The sequence below is a fragment of the Labrus bergylta genome, chromosome 4 (assembly GCF_963930695.1).
Source record: "Labrus bergylta chromosome 4, fLabBer1.1, whole genome shotgun sequence".
Classification (NCBI taxonomy): Eukaryota; Metazoa; Chordata; class Actinopteri; order Labriformes; family Labridae; genus Labrus; species Labrus bergylta.
This window is the reverse complement of record NC_089198.1, coordinates 13,603,712-13,623,258: the sequence shown is the minus strand read 5'-3', so window position 1 is coordinate 13,623,258 and position 19,547 is coordinate 13,603,712. Positions and strand designations below refer to the sequence as shown.

Here is a 19,547-nt window from a genome sequence, read left to right as displayed (position 1 = left end):
TTTCACATGGTTTGATTAAGTTAAAATAGATCACATCAAGAGAAGCATGAAATTTTATGTACTGATACATTTTTTTCAAAGTTACTTTCCATGAATAAACTTTTAATAAAATAAAGAGTCAATATGTTTTACGTTTGATTTGTTTATGATATGTTTGTTTACAAATGAGAAAATGAAGCTGTCAATACACTTATATAAAAGTTATGTGTTTTGAATGTATGATTCATGTGTAATAAAATTACTTTGGGCACTTATAATGCTTGTTTGATGACACTTTGAAGTTCAATATAGGTGCCTTTAAGTATATTATACATTTCAGCCTCACCTTCAGGCCAGACCCAAGTTTTATACGTTTTTTTAGTGCAATACTTTTACATTGTGGGACACATGATTGCTTTCTGCCCTTTGTCATCCAGCCATTAATAATTACATGCAGTCAGTTTCAAGTTTTCACTTGATTATTTCAATGCTAGAGCTACAGCTTGGGTTTAGCATAAAGACTGGACACTGTTAGCCTGGCTCTGACACATTGTCAAATATCACTTTCACACAAGTTTTTTATTGTTGAAATAAACAACATACGTTTGCAGCGTGAGGAAGTAACAGTAAGTAGCCTAGCAGGGGCATTAGCCTATACTGCAAATACTAGTGGAGTTTCTACACGTTCAGATATCAAATAGCTTCTCAGTAGCTTAGCTCTTCAATTGATCCATTGAGGTGGCGGCATATCAAGCTACATTTCAGAAGCAGTATTTTGAATGTGGAGCATATCAGAGATGTCTGCTGTCTGACACGAATCTGCTAACACTCAATAGATGACTTCACCCAAAACACAGACTTGTATGAGTGGCTGACACAACTTAGCCATTGTTAAGTTTACTTGATAGAGAAACACATTTAGATGATTCCCAAGAATGCTAACAAAACCAAAGTCAACAAAGTTAGCTGTCAATAGAGCAGTCTGCACACACCATAGCTACAGCTAGCAGAACATATGAGAGGGAAATGGCGCACAATAAACAAGTTTGAATTTTTAAAAGTTTGGTTTGAGAGGAGCCAAGGGGTAAGTTGACCCACTACCTTGTTCATGTGGCGATATATCAGGAAGCATAATTTCTACCTCTCTGTGATGTCGAGAATCACACATGAGAAGTGCTAAGTATTTTTGTCAAAGTAAGTATTGGTGTATTTACGTTTATGTAAATAAAATTTGTGAAGATCTTTCAATGATGTATTTGTAAAATAGTTGAGAAAACCACATGAAACATGTCTGAAGAATAACCTGAAATGCTAAGCTATTTAAAAATGGTGGCCATGGGAACAAGTGGAGTAAATTGTGACAGAAGTTATCAGAAGTTAATCAGAAACAGAAGCAAGTAAATATTAAGAAATGTATATGTTGATGTTTTCCTCAAGTTCTTTAAAGTTTACTTTTAAAGTCATTGAGCACCTACCTTACAGATGTTGGAAACAGCTCTTGGATAAAAATACAGCATATTGTACCCCCCCACATCAGGAGAACACACGCTATGACGGCTAAGGCCGTAACAGCGTTGTTACATCCTGAAAAAACAAAACATACCATGCATAAAACAACTTTTTTATAACTAAATGGGCATGGTAGAAAATAGTGCTTTGCTTATATGTGCTGGAGTTTCCCCTGAGGAACAGCCAGGATAAGTATGCAAGAGATTCCTCCAAACAGAATTGTAGCTATCAATAATTTTTTTCTTCCAAAAACCTCCAGCAACCACATGTTGAGTGTGTGGGCTGGAATCTCAATTGCTCTGAACAAGAACTGAGTGAGGAAGATGCTCAAGGCTAAGTTTGCCATATTGAAGAACAGGCAATACACCACAAGGGTCGTAGTAAACCTGCAGCAAAGACACAAATGTGACACATAGGTTCAACTGAGCACAACTAATTAAATATAGGATATATTTTATAGCATTTATAATATCCACATGATAACTTTAGCATATGTAGAGTCTTTATACACGTAAACGCTTAAAAGTTACACACAGTAATTTCATCCATTCTGAATTTTAAAAAAGTAAAGTTTTTGGAAATTTCAACTCACATTGCCAGTACAATTATAAAGAAATATTTCATCAGCACAGGGGATTTAAATAAAACTTGAATGCCTCCTTTGTTTCCAACTTCTTTCACATCAATCTGCAATAAAAAATGATCAACAGAGTAAAAAATTGAAGATAGAATGTGCAACATTTTAAACATAATTACAGCAGAAGTCCAGTATATCCTAAATGTAAATGTCCCTCTGAGTCATGACAGTCTACAATGAGTGAGACACGCAAGTCCCGCAAGCTGTGTTATTGTCAGAGCCGCATTTACATCAGGTTTACATGGACGGGACGCCGTCCTAACATTAACCTGCTAACAAAACAATTCAGGCCACAGGCAATTGCAGCTCAAGCCAAGGACAATTTTGTCCGCTGCCAGCGCTTAATGGTGTTTAATTATGATGTGTTCCAATTTAACTATGTGGTCGCTTTTTAGATAAGCTAATTTCTTTGGGCAAACTCAACACTATATTTTTTGAAAGCACAATGAGACTGTATAAAAGATCCCCAAAGGCTCCCCAAAAGTGAAGCCTATATTTAGAGCTCCCCCTACTGACTGACTGCAGTACAGGTCATGAACAGTCTCCTCAATGTTAACAAATGGGACATGAGTCAAACTATAAAATGAAAGTACACTGCACATAAATGTATCTCAAACATGGTTTGTGTTTTAAAGTTAGGTCTAATCACACTGATATGTGTCTGAGAGTTTGTTTCTCAGAGAAGTTGAGTTTTGGTTGTTATTTGATGCTATAAAAAAGTTATAACGATATGATTGACAGCTCTGTTGGAAAATGAGGCCCTTCTAGCACTGTGTGATTGGCAGAAAAGAGGAGGAACAGCGATAGAAATCATATTGGATTTCACTTTTGAAACAGGGGGGGAAGTGTTGTCCATCTTCAATACCTGAAACAAATGCAAACAGCCTGCATTCTTTCTAATGACCAGAGGGGGGAGCACCCTACTTGTTTTAAGAGAAGTCCAATTTGATGGAACATGATGAGAAAATGACCCTACTGATTTATCAGGCCTGTTAACATTTTCCTTGTTTCAAGTCTTAATTTCAACCATAGAGATTCACCCTCTCATTCAAATATTGTCACTTCTTGCTAAAAAAAAAACAACAAACAAAAACAGAACAAGATGACAATAGCTAATATGCCAAAGTTAGGGTACCAAAAGGGGAGTTCACAAACCAATACATTAAGTCAAAGTGGCTACATCTACCTCTTATAAAAGTCCATATTGTAAGAAAACTAATGTGGAAGGTTCAGTACCTTTTCCAACACGTAGTCTGGAACAGTGCGCTTATTGATGGCTGCTGCCTTCATGATCAGCTGTTTGGCCTCTTCTGTCTTTCCTCTGTTCAACAACCACCTGGCTGACTCTGGAATAAACCTGACAGAAACAAACCGACTGATCAGATATTCTGTAATTTACAAATAAAACAAAAATGGAAATTATCAAGAGGTAATACACACCAAATGTAGACGACGGTAAGAGTAAGTGGAGCTGCTGTGATGAGTTGTGTGACTCTCCAGTCTCTCATGATGTAGATCAGACCAGCGAGGATGCATTGACCCACTGCACCAAATCCACTCAGTGGCTGAGTTAAGAATCATACACAGCATGTTTTAGTAACATGGGAACATTTCACATATTTTGATTTTATTCACAATTTAAAGGATAAACATCATAATCAGCTCATTTTGAAATAATGACATTGCCATGAACCATCAAATTTCTGTTATGTAGGTTTCTTTAATATGTTGTCTCAGGTATATTATAAAGTATATATCTAAAGGTCTTTGAAATTCATGATATGTAATAAGTAGAGTTAAATGTGTTATAGGAACTGAGAGTACTCACACAGTATGATACAGTTGACTCGAAAAATTCCAGCTCCAACTCCCACTATGAGCTGGAAGGCTAAATACAGGTAGAAATTTGGGCTTAATGCTGCTGCTATGATAAAAACAAACAATATAACAATAGGGATTTGATTTGCGACCAAACCTGCAACAGAAAGAGAAGTACAGATACACAGCGTGTTAAGGAGTCTCACAGCTGCTGCAGAACCTTGTTCAAGAAAACTTTGAGACTTTGAAGGACCTTTTTTAGACAACACAGAGGGATTTCTTTATACCTGTTCCCCAATAAACTGTCTAAAGTGTGTCAGTATGAAACGTGTCCCCTTGCTATGCATGCCATGGCAATGTACAGTCAATTTGTTGGGCTCCATGCATGTATAGTAAATACATGCCTTCTTGACCTGAAATTATTATAGTACGTTCATATTCTGTAAATTATCTGTAAACTGTATAACATGCTCACTGCATCTTAATCTGTAAATTATTAGTATAGCATGCTCACTGCATCTTATTCTGTATATTATTAGTATAGCATGCTCACTGCATCTTAATCTGTATATTATTAGTATAGCATGCTCACTGCATCTTAATCTGTATATTATTAGTATAGATGCTCACTGCATCTTAATCTGTATATTATAATCCTAAGAACACACTTATTTTGTAGCATTACTTATTTATAGCATTTATTTATTTTTATTGCATCCCATTAAGCCAGCCATCCAGATATACCTCATAATTCACTTTTTTTTGGCTACATCTGTAAATTTTGCAATTACTGTACATAGCACAGAATCACTGTACATAGCACAGAATCACTGTACATAGCACAGAATCACTGTACATAGCACAGAATTACTGTACATAGCACAGACTCTTGCACTCAATTACTGTACATAGCACAGACTCTTGCACTTTCTGCTTATTTGCACTTCTGGTGAGATGCCAAACCTCATTTCGTTACTCTATACCTGTATATGTGTAATGACAATAAAGTTGAATCTCATCTCAAATAATGGAATACCTTTTCTTTTTTTTAGATGTCAATGTATTTTGCTTAAATTGACACAAAAAACAAGCTTTCTTGCTAGGGTTGCAGTATTGATGTTTTTTAGTTTGATGGGGCTCACTGAGACACAGTTACATTTTTCCTGAAACCTAAACATTGTAGAACTGAACTCCTAGAAACAATGTTTAACACTTTCAAACCCATCCTGATCCATTCAGAGAGACTAAGCAATGCTTTATAATTCTAAGACGCACAGACACTAGTGGTGTTTTCATCCTGACCTGTTGTTGAGTTAACAGATGTAAAACCCGTTGTTGAGTCTCGCTGTTAAATTCCTCCCAAAATATTTGCTCAAGGTGGCTGAAATATGGCACAGGGGCCAAAAATTAGCAGTTTGTCCTTTTGGCATGGTAGTGGGTGTGGCCCCCTGCCACTTATTATTTAGCCCAGCACCCCTTTATGTTTGAAGGTTGTGTGTCTTTTACCACTTGAAAACATGTACATGTGTGCACATTGTCATAGGTAGGCCTATTGCACATTTGCCCTTGTTGATATGATAAAATTATATACATACTTGGGATATGTGTGTGGTTATTTCTTAACATGAAAGAGGAAAAAAAAACGTCTGCATAGTATTTACATACGATTCAGCAGAAGGTCCAAATATGAGGGAACCAATAAGAACGCCGGCCATGAACACCGTCTGTACTACTTCCACCAAGTTAGCGTTGTCACACACTAGGTTAAACTGTCAAAAAAAATGTTTGATGACATTTTTAATGTGACTGAAACACAATAAATGAATAATAAATGTTTGCTTATTCACACCTCCTTACTTACATCAGTGACCACAGTCCTGTCATACATGTTGTTGATGTACACCCATCCATTCTGGCACCCTGTGATCTCATTTAGTCCGTGCTCCCTGATGGTACTAATGTTCCCGTCCACAGGTTTGAACATCCGACACCTGCTGAAGGTCCCATCCTCCTCCCGGGGCAGAGTCAGGTTCAGCTGCTCCTCTGGGCTCAGGTCAGGATCAGCACTGAGGATCCAGTCTGTGTTACAGTGTCGATCCGGATCAAACTCCACAAAAAGAAAACTTTCAAAAATAAAAGCCTGAACCAAATTTGGAAAGCTGAGTGCAAGCAGAGTGAGCTTCTGGAATAATCCAAACTCTCTTATGTGCCTCAGGATCTCCCCGAAATCCGTCATGTTAGAGTCTGTTGTCTTACACTGAAGGTTTGAATGTCTGTGTACCGCAGGTCCAAACAAAACCTGTTGATGTTTAACTTGAACCTGAACCCAACTTCTGAATGTTATCTGTATATTTCAGCAAGCACACCCACACAGAGCCTTAATGGGATACACAACTGGGTCCCAGCCAATGTTTTTATTGAGGCCCTTCATTGGTTAGCCCATGGGTTCTTCAAGTGGCTTTTTTGGGCTCCATACTGAAACCATATTAGTAAAATGTAACCCAGAGATGATTCCCTGTTGAGAGAAATGCGTTTGTTGGTCAAGCTAAAATGCAAACACAAATGAACAACGTTCACAAACCACAAACACTGAGGTGAAACGGGGTAAACGCAGGTTAAATGGTTTGTCCATAAATGTCACAATCCAAATCATTATTTGATGAAAACTGAAAATACTTATATTTTTGGATTTCCACATAAAATTCCTCGCCAATCCGAGTCCATGTCCTGTAGAAAACCAGTTGATCCATAAAAAAACATAAATTGTAACACAGACATGCAACAACAGAGATCCATTTACTGATGCTCATAGAAATTAATTTGAATTGTTGGTTTCAACATATCTGTTTGTGTTAAAACAAGCTTTACTGCCCATATTTGACAAAAAAAAGTTGTATTTTCATAAAATAGATCCTAACCTGCTGTTATTTTGTATATGTTCTAAATGCAGTTTACACAAAGGATTCAGATTTTTTAACAGAGCCATGTGTGAAGTAAAAAAAAAAAACACCATGTTTTTTCCACAAAACCAACAAAGTGTTGTAGTAAAAAAGGTATACTGTAGGTACAATTTGGATTTCTTACGTCAGGAAAAGTCTGGTTGAATGGATTTGGACGTTAATGTCCTCAACATACTGGCCAAGGTCTGGACATTTTCAGGAGGGATTTTATATTAAGAGGCTTAAGATGTGACACACGTGGGGGGTTGACAACAGACAGTAGTTTGCACATTTTATGAGAAGAAAAGTCTTCAAATTAAGAAAATGTTTAATAATGTTAGTCTCAAATAAAATAATTGATTTTAGATGTGTAAGTGAGCTTTTCAAGACACATTTGAAATACTATTTTATCATTTCAAAAGGGATAAAAGACAATTAGTTACAAATGGACTTCTGAGCAAGGATTAAAAAGCTAAATTTGCTTGGACTGGTAGTTAACCGCTAGAAACATAGAAACAAAACTCAACTGATTTTGACGTTTAATTCTTTGCAGATATATATGTCCAGTATTTTATATATATAACTTTGCATATGTCTGTCAGTCTGAAAACAAAACAAAGCACAGAGAGTTGTTTGAACATTTTTAATTTACAACTTCAGCATCACACTTTAGTGGACAATAGATTTCAGACAGCAGTTAATAATTTAAGAAAAGCTACAGTATTAGTTTAATGTAAAACAAGTTGAAGACATATAAAGTCAGCCAGTGTGGCACAAGATGTGATATCATGGTGTCACTGACATTAACAGGGTTTTTTCCAGCTATCAGATCAGGTTTTTTGGTGTAACAGTTAAATGGAAATCATGAATCATGAAGTACTCAGGAGGATTGATTCAGACAGACATTCAGACTTACTATCAGAAATCATTGAATATCTGCAGTAAATGTCAGGCCCATATGGCACTAGTAGCCCAACAACTGACCAAAGTCAACAGACAGGGAGGTGAGTGTAGATATAAGGAGACTACAGTTTCGTAGATTTGCTTTGTGAAGAGTTGTGTGATTCATATTTGTTCTTCGTGGTGACCTGTTTCCTGTGGGACAAAGGAACACATAGTCATTAGTTTTATCCAACAGTCATTTGTATTATTGGATTGTTGTTGTGTTTTTGCAAGAACAAAAAAAGTGCAGACTTATTTCATTTCATTTCAGTGAACCTGTAACCTTGTGACTCTCTACCTCGAATCAGGAGCATGATACCAAATGAATCACACCTGTTCAATGTCACCCGCTGCACACTATATGTATGATGCGCACCCTCACACTCTCCCTCTTTCTATTTTCCTGGTCGGGGAGTGTTTATACCATCTTCTTGTATTGTTTTTCCTTGTTAAAACCCTCACGATCTTGGCTGCAGATTATCGAGCTGCCGTGTGCTGTATGATTTTCTTTTGCTTATGCAAAGACAAAAACATTTTAAATGAAAAATAAAAATGATTTCATCCTTTAAAAGCTGTTTCTACTTTTGAAAAAAAAAGTTTACATATTAAATTGCTGCATGTGTGGTTTTCTTCACAGACCCTCCAGTACTGAGAGGGAAGACAGAAAGGTGCTGCAGTAATTGGATCATGGCGTCTCAGGGCAGTGGCGAGAGGGACAGTGGCCTGGAGACCAGTGTGCCCCCGAAAGTGGACTGAGCAGAGCTCGCTTTGTGACTCGCGGGTTGACCTCATGCAGAGGCAATTGGAGGATATGCTTAAGATCATCGAATGTATGACTGCAAATCAGCAACTCCTCTTTGATCTGCACCGGCAGATTCCTCCATGTGGTCCGCATCCTGATGCTGTGTCCCTTGCTGCTGGATAAGACCAACAGCTCTGACTGTGGTCCCTCTGGGCAGGTAAATGTTTACGCTGGGGAGGACCACGTTGTGGATGACTCCCAGGGTGGTATGGACGGTTCTGGGTCCTGTGATTTTTCAGTTGAGGCTCTGCTCTCACGGTCGGCTGCCGCTGGGGGACCCTAGGAGCCAGAGACGGGCCAGTCACCCCAGGGAGGCTGCTGCACCCCACTCTGTCCTCAGCCTCCTGAACCATGCAGCCAAGCACGGCCTGGATGGCGTGTCAAAGGTGGGTCCAACCTTTGCACTGTTGGCTTGGTTCAACCACAGGTAGCAGGGTGGCCCATCACCCAAATATGAAGTGCTGCACAACTGATGGGCTGCTGCTGAAGGCTTTGCAGTCCGTAGCCATGGCGTCTAGAGTGGCAAACACCAATGGTGTATCTGGAGGGCCTGACAAGGGACCTGGAGTCCAAGAGCCCAGATAACCTCCGGCCAGAGATGGAAAGTGTTGTTTATAGGGTGAGCCAAGGTGCTAGTTCGCAGGCCAGGGTGCTTGGTAACTCCTTGAAACAGCTGACCATAGCTCGACGTCACATCTGGTTGAGCCTATTAGGGTTAGCAGATGCAGACCGCAGTGCTGTGTTGGAGGCCGCCTAGGCACAGAAAGTCAGACTGCGCACACAATCCGTCCAGCGACCAGGGCTGTCAGGCTCTGCGGTGCAGCGAGCCATCAAGAGGCGTGGGAGTTTTTTTCCGTGCGCAGAACAGAGCTCTTCCTGGGGTTCTGGGAAGGTAAGGCAGGGACCTCCCCCAAAGCAAGGGCATGGCCACCCACGTTTTTAACCCCGTTCTTGGGAGCGCACTGACCGGAGGCCAGCCAAGTCCCGCCAGCGCCCCTGATGGGGGGTTATCAGGACTGCAGTTTGGGTACCGCCTGTAGTTCAGAGTCTGCCCACCCCACTTTCGAGGGGTTCTGTAGGCCGTGGTAAGGGACAGGTCCCGTTCCACCATTCTGGCCAACGCGATTTCTGCCTTCATAGAAAAAAGGTGCAATACAACCTCTGTCTCCGAAGAGGGGGTTCCATTCGGGGTATTTTGTCGTCCCCAAAAGGATGGGGGAATTCCGCCCAATTCTGGTGTGATTAATCTGGTATAAATCTCCTGATCCAAGGTAGATATTCACAATGTTACAGATTCACTTTCAAGATTCAAGATTCAAGATTTTTATTTGTCACATACTCATACAGATGTGCAGTGAAATGTAAAGACTGTTCCGCAAGGCCATGCAATAACACTCAAATTACTAATACACATATATACAGTAAAATAGAATATAATGTAAAATTTAAAAAATAAATATTTGAATAAACAAAATATAGAATATAGAATAATGTAAACAGTGTAAAGTGTCAGTGTGTAAAGTGTCCAGGGTGTCAAAGTGCAATGTGCAGATTGGAATGTGTGGTGTGTGTGCATCATGTAGTCACAGTTCTGTTTTGTTTTTAACTGAGGAGAGTGGAGTTAACAGTCCAGACAGCCTGAGGAAAGAAGCTCTTCCTGAGTCTTTCTGTGTTCGAGACTTTGAATTTCCTCAGCTGTCTGAGGTGATAGAGGCGCTGCCTCGCCCTCTTCACCTGACTGTCTATGTGGGTTGTCCATGTTAAATCCTCAGAGATGTGCACCCCCAGGTACTAAGCTGCACACCCTGTCCACCAGCGTCCCATCATTTCTCAGTGGGGTGTAATCGCTCTGCAGTCCTCTCCTGAAGTCCACAATCAGCTCCTTGGTTTTGCTGACGTTCAGGAGCAGGTTGTTGTCCTGGCACCACTGTGACAGGTTTCCAACCTCCCCTGTATACGTCTGCTCATAATTGTAGCAGATGCGACCAACAACCACCGTGTCATCTGCAAATTTCACGATGATGTTGGAGCTGCTTGTGGCCACACAGTCATGTGTGTACAGGGTGAAGAGCAGGGGGCTGAGAACACAGCCCTGTGGTGCTCCGGTGTTGAGGGTGCAGGGGCTGGAGGTGTGTCTGCCCACTTTGACCACCTGGGATCTGTTCGTCAGGAAGTCCAGGATCCAAGCACACAGGGAGGTTGATCAGCTTGGAATGGAGGTTGGTGGGGACTATGGTGTTGAAAGCTGAACTAACATCAATGAACAGCAGTCTCACATAGTCCCCCTTCCTTCTGTCCAGATGGGTGAGGGTGGTGTGCAGTACCTGGGAGACAGCATCATCTGTGGATCTGTTCAGTCTGTATGCAAACTGAAGTGGATCCAGAGACTCAGGGAGCAAGGAGCAGATTTGCATCTTGATGAGTCTCGCAAAGCACTTCATCACTTCTGAGGTGAGTGCTACTGGGCGATAGTCATTAAGACAAGCTGGAGAGGCATTCTTCGGTACAGGGACAATAATGGCTTTTTTTCAGGCATGTGGGGACCACAGACTGACTCAGGGAGAGGTTGAAGATGGTGGTAAACACTGGAGCTAACAGGTCGGCACAGGACTTCAGCACTCTGCCAGAAATACCATCTGGCCCGGCAGTCTTCCTGGTGTTTACCTTTTTCAGTATCCTCCTCACGTCGTGCTCTGACACAGTGAGCGGGTGCGAGTGTGCCGCTCCGGCCTCGGAGATCCTGCTGGCTGCATCAATTGGCATGCTAACGTTAGCGGTGCTAGCGTTAACCTTCGAATCGCGTATAAAAGTCATTAAGTTCGTGAGCCAGAGCGGCGTCTGCACTCACCGAGACATGGGCTCTTTTCCTGTAGTCAGTAATTGTCTGCAGTCCTTGCCACAAGCTGCTTGAATCACGCTGCTGTGATTCCACTTGGTCCCTGTACCTCCGCTTAACGTCTTTCACTGCTCGTCTCAGTCTGTCAGATGCCGCTTTGTATTCCTCCGTCCTGCCGGTGAGAAGTGACGAATTGTATGAAGCGGTCCGTTCGTTCACAGCGGTGCAGATAGATTTATCCACCCATGGCTTCTGGTTTGGGAAAAACCGGACAGACACCATAGGAACGGCATCGTCTACCAGCGTTGCTATAAAGTGCGTCACAACTTCCGTAAACTCGTCTGCGTCACTCGAGCTGGATTGGAACATGCCCCAGTCGACGTCATCCAGAGCGTCTCGCAGCGTAGCCTCTGATTGGTCGTTCCATCGCCTAACCTGCCTCGTCAGCACCTTTTTCACGTACAATAGTCTGTTTGTACCTTGGCAAAAGGTAAATGGCGGAATGGTCTGATTTACCCAGTGGGGGCCTTGTAGCCCTCTTTGAATGGCATGTAGCAATGATCCAGTGTATTGTTGCCCCTGGTGGAGCAAGTGACATGTTGGAAAAACATTTCTTCAGGTTCGCCTTGTTAAAATCCCCAGCCACGATGAGGGCAGCGTTTGGATGTTTGTTTTGGTGCCGGCACAGCACGTCATGCAGGTCCGATAAAGCTGTGTCCGTGTCCGCTTGTGGTGGAATGTAAACAGATGTAGCGATGACCGAAGTGAATTCCCGGTGGAGGTGAAATGGACGGCACAGGATGGTTAGGTGCTCCAGATGTGGCGAGCAGGAGTGGGAGAGAGTTTTAATGTTCTCTGGGTTACACCAGCTGTTGTTGGTCATAAAACAAACCCCTTCACCCTTTGGCTTGCCAGATTCCTCCGTCCTGTCCTTGCGAAACACAGAGAACGAGTCCGATGGCATGATGGCTTGATCCGGCACCACAGGAGTGAGCCATGTTTCCGTCAGGCAGATGATGTTACAGTCCCTCATGTCCCATTGGTATTTTACCCGACCCCTCAGATCATCCATCTTGTTATCCAGGAACTGGACGTTGGCAAGAAGGATGCTTGGCAGGGGTGGGCGGTGGGCCTGAGTTCTTAGCCTGTTTCGGACACCACCTCGTCTTCCGCGGTGCTTTTTCCTCCTCCGGCCATTGTTCCCGTCCTGTGTTGTGTTACGCAGGAGTTCGACCGGCTACCACTGATCATTGTTGTAACAGCTGGAAACTGTGTTTGTGACCAGTCTCCTTATGTCCAAAAGCGTATTTCGGTCATAAGTTATCTTTGCCGAAAGAGCTGATGTAAAAAAGTTCACAAAAAACACATAAATAAAGAAAAAAAACACACAGCCTCAGCAGAGCAACCCGGACGGCGTCTGGACACGGCCGCGCCATCTTAAAAGCATTTTTATTCATAAAACGGTGTTTACATATGTAAATATTCGCTTAACAGTCCTCCTTGATCTCAAATGAAAGAGGGTATGTCACCCTTAATGCAGGAAATAAGAACAGAACTGCAACAAATTAAAATGTAAAGGACTCAAACAAAAAAGAAGGATGTCATAAAATAATCTTAAAAGAATGACGTCAAAAAATAAAACAACATTCATACGAACAAAGGCATATTAAAATTGATAAACTGTTGAATAGGACAAAAAAATACCGGAGACAAAACTACAGTTAAAAAAATGATAGAAACATTGAAAAACTGGAAAATCTCCAAACTTAAAACCAGAGTAAAAAGAAAGGTATTTACTTTCATAAGTACTTAGAGAGCTTGCCATTTTGATATTGAGAAGCAGTGAGTTCAAAAGTTTAGGAGCATCAAAACAAAGTCATTGATAATCGGGTTCATGTTCAGTAATTTTGGCAGTATAAAATAATTTGTAGAAAACTGATACAGTTCTAATTAAAAAACAAAAAAAAATTGTTTCTTAACCCCTCATACAAACCCAATATTTAACAGACCTCAGTAACATGCATAGAAATGTTATCCTTTATCAGCTTGCAGCTTACCTGTTGCCCTCGGCCTCATCGGTTGAATCAGGGAGCTCTTTCCTTCGTGTCTCGGGGAGCAGGATGCTGAGAACTCCACTGATCAGTGAAAGGCTGCTGAACACTACAGTGGGAATGGACCAGTGGTAAACTGCCAACATGTTCAGCAAAGGAGCCAGCAGTCCCCCCGCTCTGCTCGCAGTTGAGCCCAAACCAGAGGCAGTTTGTCTGAAACAAAACCATACAGAGCTCAGACACGATTGTTACATCAGAAAATGAGTGTCCTTCTTAGTGCAGTAAAAGTCATACAGTCTACCATAATGATAAACCATATTAAAATGAGGGCATGTCTTTATCATTTTTGTACAGAAACCTTAAAAGTTTGCAGCGTTATCTAAGAACTATAAAACAGTTACCACTTTGAATACAATCCTTTGTATATTAGATATATTTGACTGGAACAATTAATTAATCGTTAAAAATGTCAGTACAACACTGACACAAGTATCAGCAATGATAAAGGGATCATTTGGATCAGACGGCTGCTGGGCTGGCCCACATATGATATTTGAACTAAAATAGGTCAAAAAGTAATGGAGTCTAATATTGAACTCTCTGTGAGACAGTGTCCTTCAAAGATAACAGAACAAATGTACAGCAGCCAAAAGTCAACATGCTGATCCTTTAGTGATGTCACAACCAATCAGAGTCAAGTACTTAATCACTGTGTTGTGATATGTGATTGTAATGTTTGACCTGCTAATGTGCTTCCCATCAAAAGGTATTGACTGATGTTGTCTCTGATGTTATCAGAAAAAGACTGCCATGTTGAATTGTATCATGAACAACAGTGAGAGAGAGACCTACCTAAAAGATGTCGGGAACAGCTCCTGAACATACACATTGCATACAGATCCAGCCCAGTTTATGAAGAAACGTCCTGAAGTCGCTAATGTGGTTATAGCGACAGCATTGTCTTGAACACAATAACACAGATTATTGTTATTTATGTACATGCAGCCAATAGGCTACTACTCTAAAACCCTCTGGATGCAGTGTATCACTTTGCACTGAGATTCAATGAGGAGAGATTGGCAACAAGATGGTTGATTCAGAATGACAAAGCCTCCAGTTTACAGGTGCTAGCTTATTCTTGTGGCAGTTTTTGAGCTGGCTAACATGAGAGCCAGGTGGCTTTCTGACAGCTGAGTGAGTGGTGACTTCACTACTGTCATGAGATGCTGCATATGAATATAAATAGTGACATTTTTAAATAAATACATCTTTTACAGTCAAATTAAATCAGTTTATACTATTCTGTAAACAAAAATGACGAGTTAACATTTTATGATTATAAGTTATTCTTAATAAAAGTAGACTATTATTTCATCTTTGCTCAATCAATATACTTTCCTATTTTTTCTGAACACTATCAAGTCAATTTATATCAATTAAATATTCAAAACTTTTGATTCATAGTTCATTTTTTTAATTGATACAAGAATGTGAACATTTAAAGTAACAATGGTGCCTCAGGGGATGACGAACCTCTTCAATTCAAGCTTGGCTGATAAACGCACACCTGAAAATACTTAAACGCACAGTATATAAAATCCTTGTATCATCAGGTGAATCATGGGAGTGATTCTCTCTGCTAAAATTTATTATACCTCTAAGCTGAAAATGTCAACCTGCTTGTGGAGCTACATAAAAAGTCTTGCTATTACTAACTTAAGGATCCACTAGACGAGAACCAAGAATAGCTGCATCAAGTTTGATGGCAAAACATCTAGAGATATTTCACTGTGGACCCAAGTGTCACAATGATGAGGTCAACATTGCCATCTTGAGCAATCCAAAAACAGATTTGATTAAGTCAGATACATTTTGAGATGCTTTACCTTGAGGAACAGCTAAGATTAATGAGCACAACAATCCTCCAATCAGAAGCGTTGACATCAGAGACACTTTCCTCCCCAGTGCCTCTAACAGCCAGATACAAAGTATATGAGCGGGTAGTTCAGTCAGACCAAACATGAGTTGTGTCACAAAGATGTCCAAGCCAAAATTTCCCACATTAAATGACAGGCAGTAGTAGGTTACATTCAATGCGAACCTGAGGGTTTCAGAAGGAAAAAAACAAGTATTAAGTGACTCGTCATAATTTGTATTAAGGACTCTGTAGAGTTATGGTAAATATAAAAGTAACTTACCATCCCAATATTAGTGTAAAGAAATACTTCCTAAGCACAGCTGATTGCATAAGAGTAATTATGCCTCCTTTTTTGTCATTTTCTTTTTCAACAATCTGTAATGCACAGGGGTTGGACACAGAATCATGCTAACGTTTGCTTATGTCAGCATTTCTTGAGATCCAACAGCCTTTCTAAAAGGACATACTTAGTTTTTCTTTTCACTGTATCAAGCAGGTCACAGAGGTTATCAACATGGTACATCGTTGTTGTTCAGCTATTCTGTCAAATGTTCCTATAAATACTTTATGCATTTGAGTAAAGTCCAATGAAGTTGAGTGATTTTAAGCTGTGACAATCAAGCACAGTGTTGCATTAAAAGTGACTAAACTGCTCAACTAGGATCTCCCTGATAGAGTCTACTGAGATATGTCTCTAGTAGAGTTATTGTGGAGGAGACTGCAACAAGAGGAAGAAACAACCCAGTCTTATTCCATAAGTCAGAAAGATGCTAGAGATAGCACTCATTACACAATCCTTAGTTGGACTTTCAACCCACCAAGTTGACATGAGACACATAAAACATTTGCTTCTACAAAAATATATTTTAAAAAAACCTGAATAAAGGCCTAAAGGAATTTTCTCTCTAAATAAGAATCTAAATTTGTATTTTCTAATAAACAGATTGCGCAACATTTGTGCTATAATATAATTGTAAAACAGCAAATATTTTTGAAATAGTATGATTATTGAGACCAAAAACAAGTGTTAATTAGAGAAGATTTATGTAATTTTAATATGATTCAGCAGCCCCTAATAATAACACTATCCCCATGATTTAGGTCAGTTACTGTAAAACATCAGACGTCTCCCATCCAATTAATATATTTTAAAAGTATGTCATAGCTGTTAATCTTTAAATGTAATCGCTATAGATTGACAGATGCAAATTTAATTTATGTAAATGTGGTTTGTCTAATCCAAATATTTCCAGAGTAATTCAGAGAAATGCAAAAATTATGCAACTGTTCCCAGGTTCCCCTTTTAGATTACATCATGGTTTGCAGGTGTTCATCAAATCACATATATTACTTTATTATCCATTATTTTTCACAATCAATGTACACTACTTGTTTGCTATTAATTGTGCACACAATATATGTTTTGAGTCAATAGTAACACATCTTTATTGTTTGGTGTCAGTACCTTTTCCAGCAGAGATTCTGAAACAGGGCGTTTGTTTATTGCTGCCACTTTGGTTATCAGTTGTTTGGCCTCTTCTATCCTTCCTCTTTCCAATAACCACCTGGCTGACTCTGGAATAAACCTGACAGATACAAGAACATGTATCAACAATCTGTCATTTACCTTTAAATCAATGAAGTATAATAAAAAGAGTGCACACCATATGTAAACACCAACAACTGCAAGAGGAGCTGCCGTGATAAGTTGAGCCAGTCTCCAGTCTCTGATGAAGTAGATCATACCAGCGAGGAGACACTGTCCAATGGCACCAAAGATCTGAGTCAAACATGTTCCCCATGATCTCCTGGACACCCCAATCCACTCAGTGGCTAGAAACAACAAATCAGTGCTCTGATTATCTAATCTTTCATGCCTGGCTGAAATCACCGCCATGCAGACCCTCAGAATAGAAACAGAGAGCCAAAACATTAGATGATATTAGAGGTCTATTGTCCAATAGAGACTGCAAAGACCAAAGTATTATTGGCACAGGAAAACTTTCTGACACAACTCTGTCAGGCCCACACAACTCCGCAGTAATCTTACAATCCACCTGTCTGTATTGAGTGAACTAGTGGAAGGGGCTATTAAGACCATAATGCACTGGGATGTTTCAAAAACAGAACTTTAAAAAAAAACATCTCACAAAAAAAATTGTGCAAACAAAGCATTCCACAAGACGTAATTAAATACATATTGCTAGATAATAACAGAAAATAAATGTCTCCAATTAAAGTGTTATTGTGCATATACTTTACCCAATATGACGCCGTTCAGTCGATAACCTCCATAGCCGATTCCCATCATGAACTGGGATGCCAAATAGAAATAGAAGTTGGGACTTAATCCAGTTGTTACAGTAAAGATGAGCAAAAAAAAGAAAGGCATCTGAGCTGCTCGTTTACGACCGAACCTGGAAGAGATAAGACCCTTCTGGTCAGCCCTATGGTCTGTGTTAAATAATCAAATGTTATCTTATGTAAAAGTGATAAAAGATGGTTCAGCTTAAAAAAACATGTATTCTGTACACTCTCAGGCATACTTACGATTCAGCAAAAGGTCCAAATAGGAGACAACCTACAAGAATGCCAGCCATCAGCACTGACCGTGCCACTTCCAACAAATTGGCCTGGTCACATACTAGATCAAACTGTAGGAAATAAAAAACAAATTATAAAATAATGTTTTTTTTATCTTTCTATTTTAACTATTAGCATACATGTTATTGCTTACATCAGTGACTATGGTGGCTTCATACAGCGTTTTGCTGTACACCCATCCATTCTGGCACCTTGAGGTCTCATTAAGTCCGTGCTCCCTGATGGTACTAATGCTCCAGTCCACAGGTTGGAACATCCTACACCTGCTGAAGGTCCCATCCTCCCTCCGGGGCAGAGTCAGGTTCAGCTGCTCCTCTGTGCTCAAGTCAGGATCAGCACTGAGGATCCAGTCTGTGTTACAGTGTCGCTCTGGATCTGACTGGATGAAAAATACACTGGAAAATTGAAAAGGCAGAATCATATTTGGGAAGCAAAGAGCAAATAGTGTGATCTTTTGAAATAATCCAAACTCTCCGATGTTTTGGAGAATCTCTCCAAAATCAGCCATGTTCAGGGAGCTGTCCTTCACTTCCAAGATGCTGCCTGAGAATGACCTTTAAACAATGCTCACTAATGTTTAACTATGGACTGTGGATTTCAGGAAAGATGACAAAGCATGTACGGACATTTCTTTTTGCAGAAAAAAAACGCATCTTGTGATTGTTTAACCAAATAGTTCATCAGTTTACCTTTTTCTGTGTAACATCACCTTGACGTGTAGAGTTAAACCTAGCTCTGTGTACTTTGACAACTTCACTTTAGACATTTTTAGTAATTGTAGTATATATATCTAACATTTCAAATAACACAAAGACTTTTGAATGTTATGGGCGGTGCCAATATAATGTCTAGATCGGTATGTAAATCTTTATTTTATCTAAGTACCACTTAGATCTCAATCTGAGGAGAGAGTGTATTATGATGACTTGTTGCAGAAAGTGTACCATAACTCACTATTCTACTACATTCTGCTTCTCTCACAGAGTACTGTTGATCTTTCACTAACTTTTACAGTATGCTGACTCAGCAAACATTTTATGCCAGCACTGTTACATGGAAGTTAACCTGTTACATCATACTGACAAGGATACCTGTATAACTGTGTTATGTAAAATATATTCTATATTTATACTCTTATTAAGTAAAAACTCGGATTGAATCAAATTAATAAACAACTTCGGAGGTGCGGTAGATGCCAAGCCCCTCTGTCCTCTTAAAATACAGCCGGAGATAAAACAGCACGTCTCCACAAATTCACTCTCTTATCTTATGCTCTTGTTCTCTTGTTCTCCGACCCTTTTATTTTACTTTTACATTTTGCTTTCTTCCCGTCTTTACGGTGGCTGGTAGGGATCAAACGCTCAGCAACTGATGAAATGACATACATTTAGAAAAACGCGCAGCATGTATAGAAACGCTGCACATTCAAAAGGAGTCAGCCGTCGTCCCGGCGTTGTAAACAAACTGAAGATAGGACTCTGAAAACTCTGAAAACATCACAGACAGTGGGAC

General features: G+C 40.1%; 1 protein-coding gene and 1 pseudogene across 1 annotated transcript; both read right to left on the bottom strand.

Annotated features, from left to right (window-relative positions):
- Positions 1–392: 392 nt before the first annotated feature.
- LOC109977356 (solute carrier family 22 member 13-like) lies at positions 393–7,311 on the bottom strand (annotated as a pseudogene).
- Positions 7,312–7,510: 199 nt separating this feature from the next.
- On the bottom strand, positions 7,511–18,588 carry LOC109997648 (solute carrier family 22 member 13-like). Its single transcript, XM_020652201.3, has 10 exons — positions 18,169–18,588; positions 17,982–18,085; positions 17,694–17,848; positions 17,096–17,264; positions 16,897–17,017; positions 15,712–15,806; positions 15,400–15,614; positions 14,366–14,474; positions 13,520–13,726; positions 7,511–7,977 (listed from the first exon to the last, which is right to left on the bottom strand). The coding sequence occupies exons 1-10, from the start codon at positions 18,541–18,543 to the stop codon at positions 7,908–7,910; spliced, it is 1,620 nt and encodes a 539-aa protein (XP_020507857.1). The 5' UTR covers positions 18,544–18,588; the 3' UTR covers positions 7,511–7,907.
- Positions 18,589–19,547: the final 959 nt, after the last annotated feature.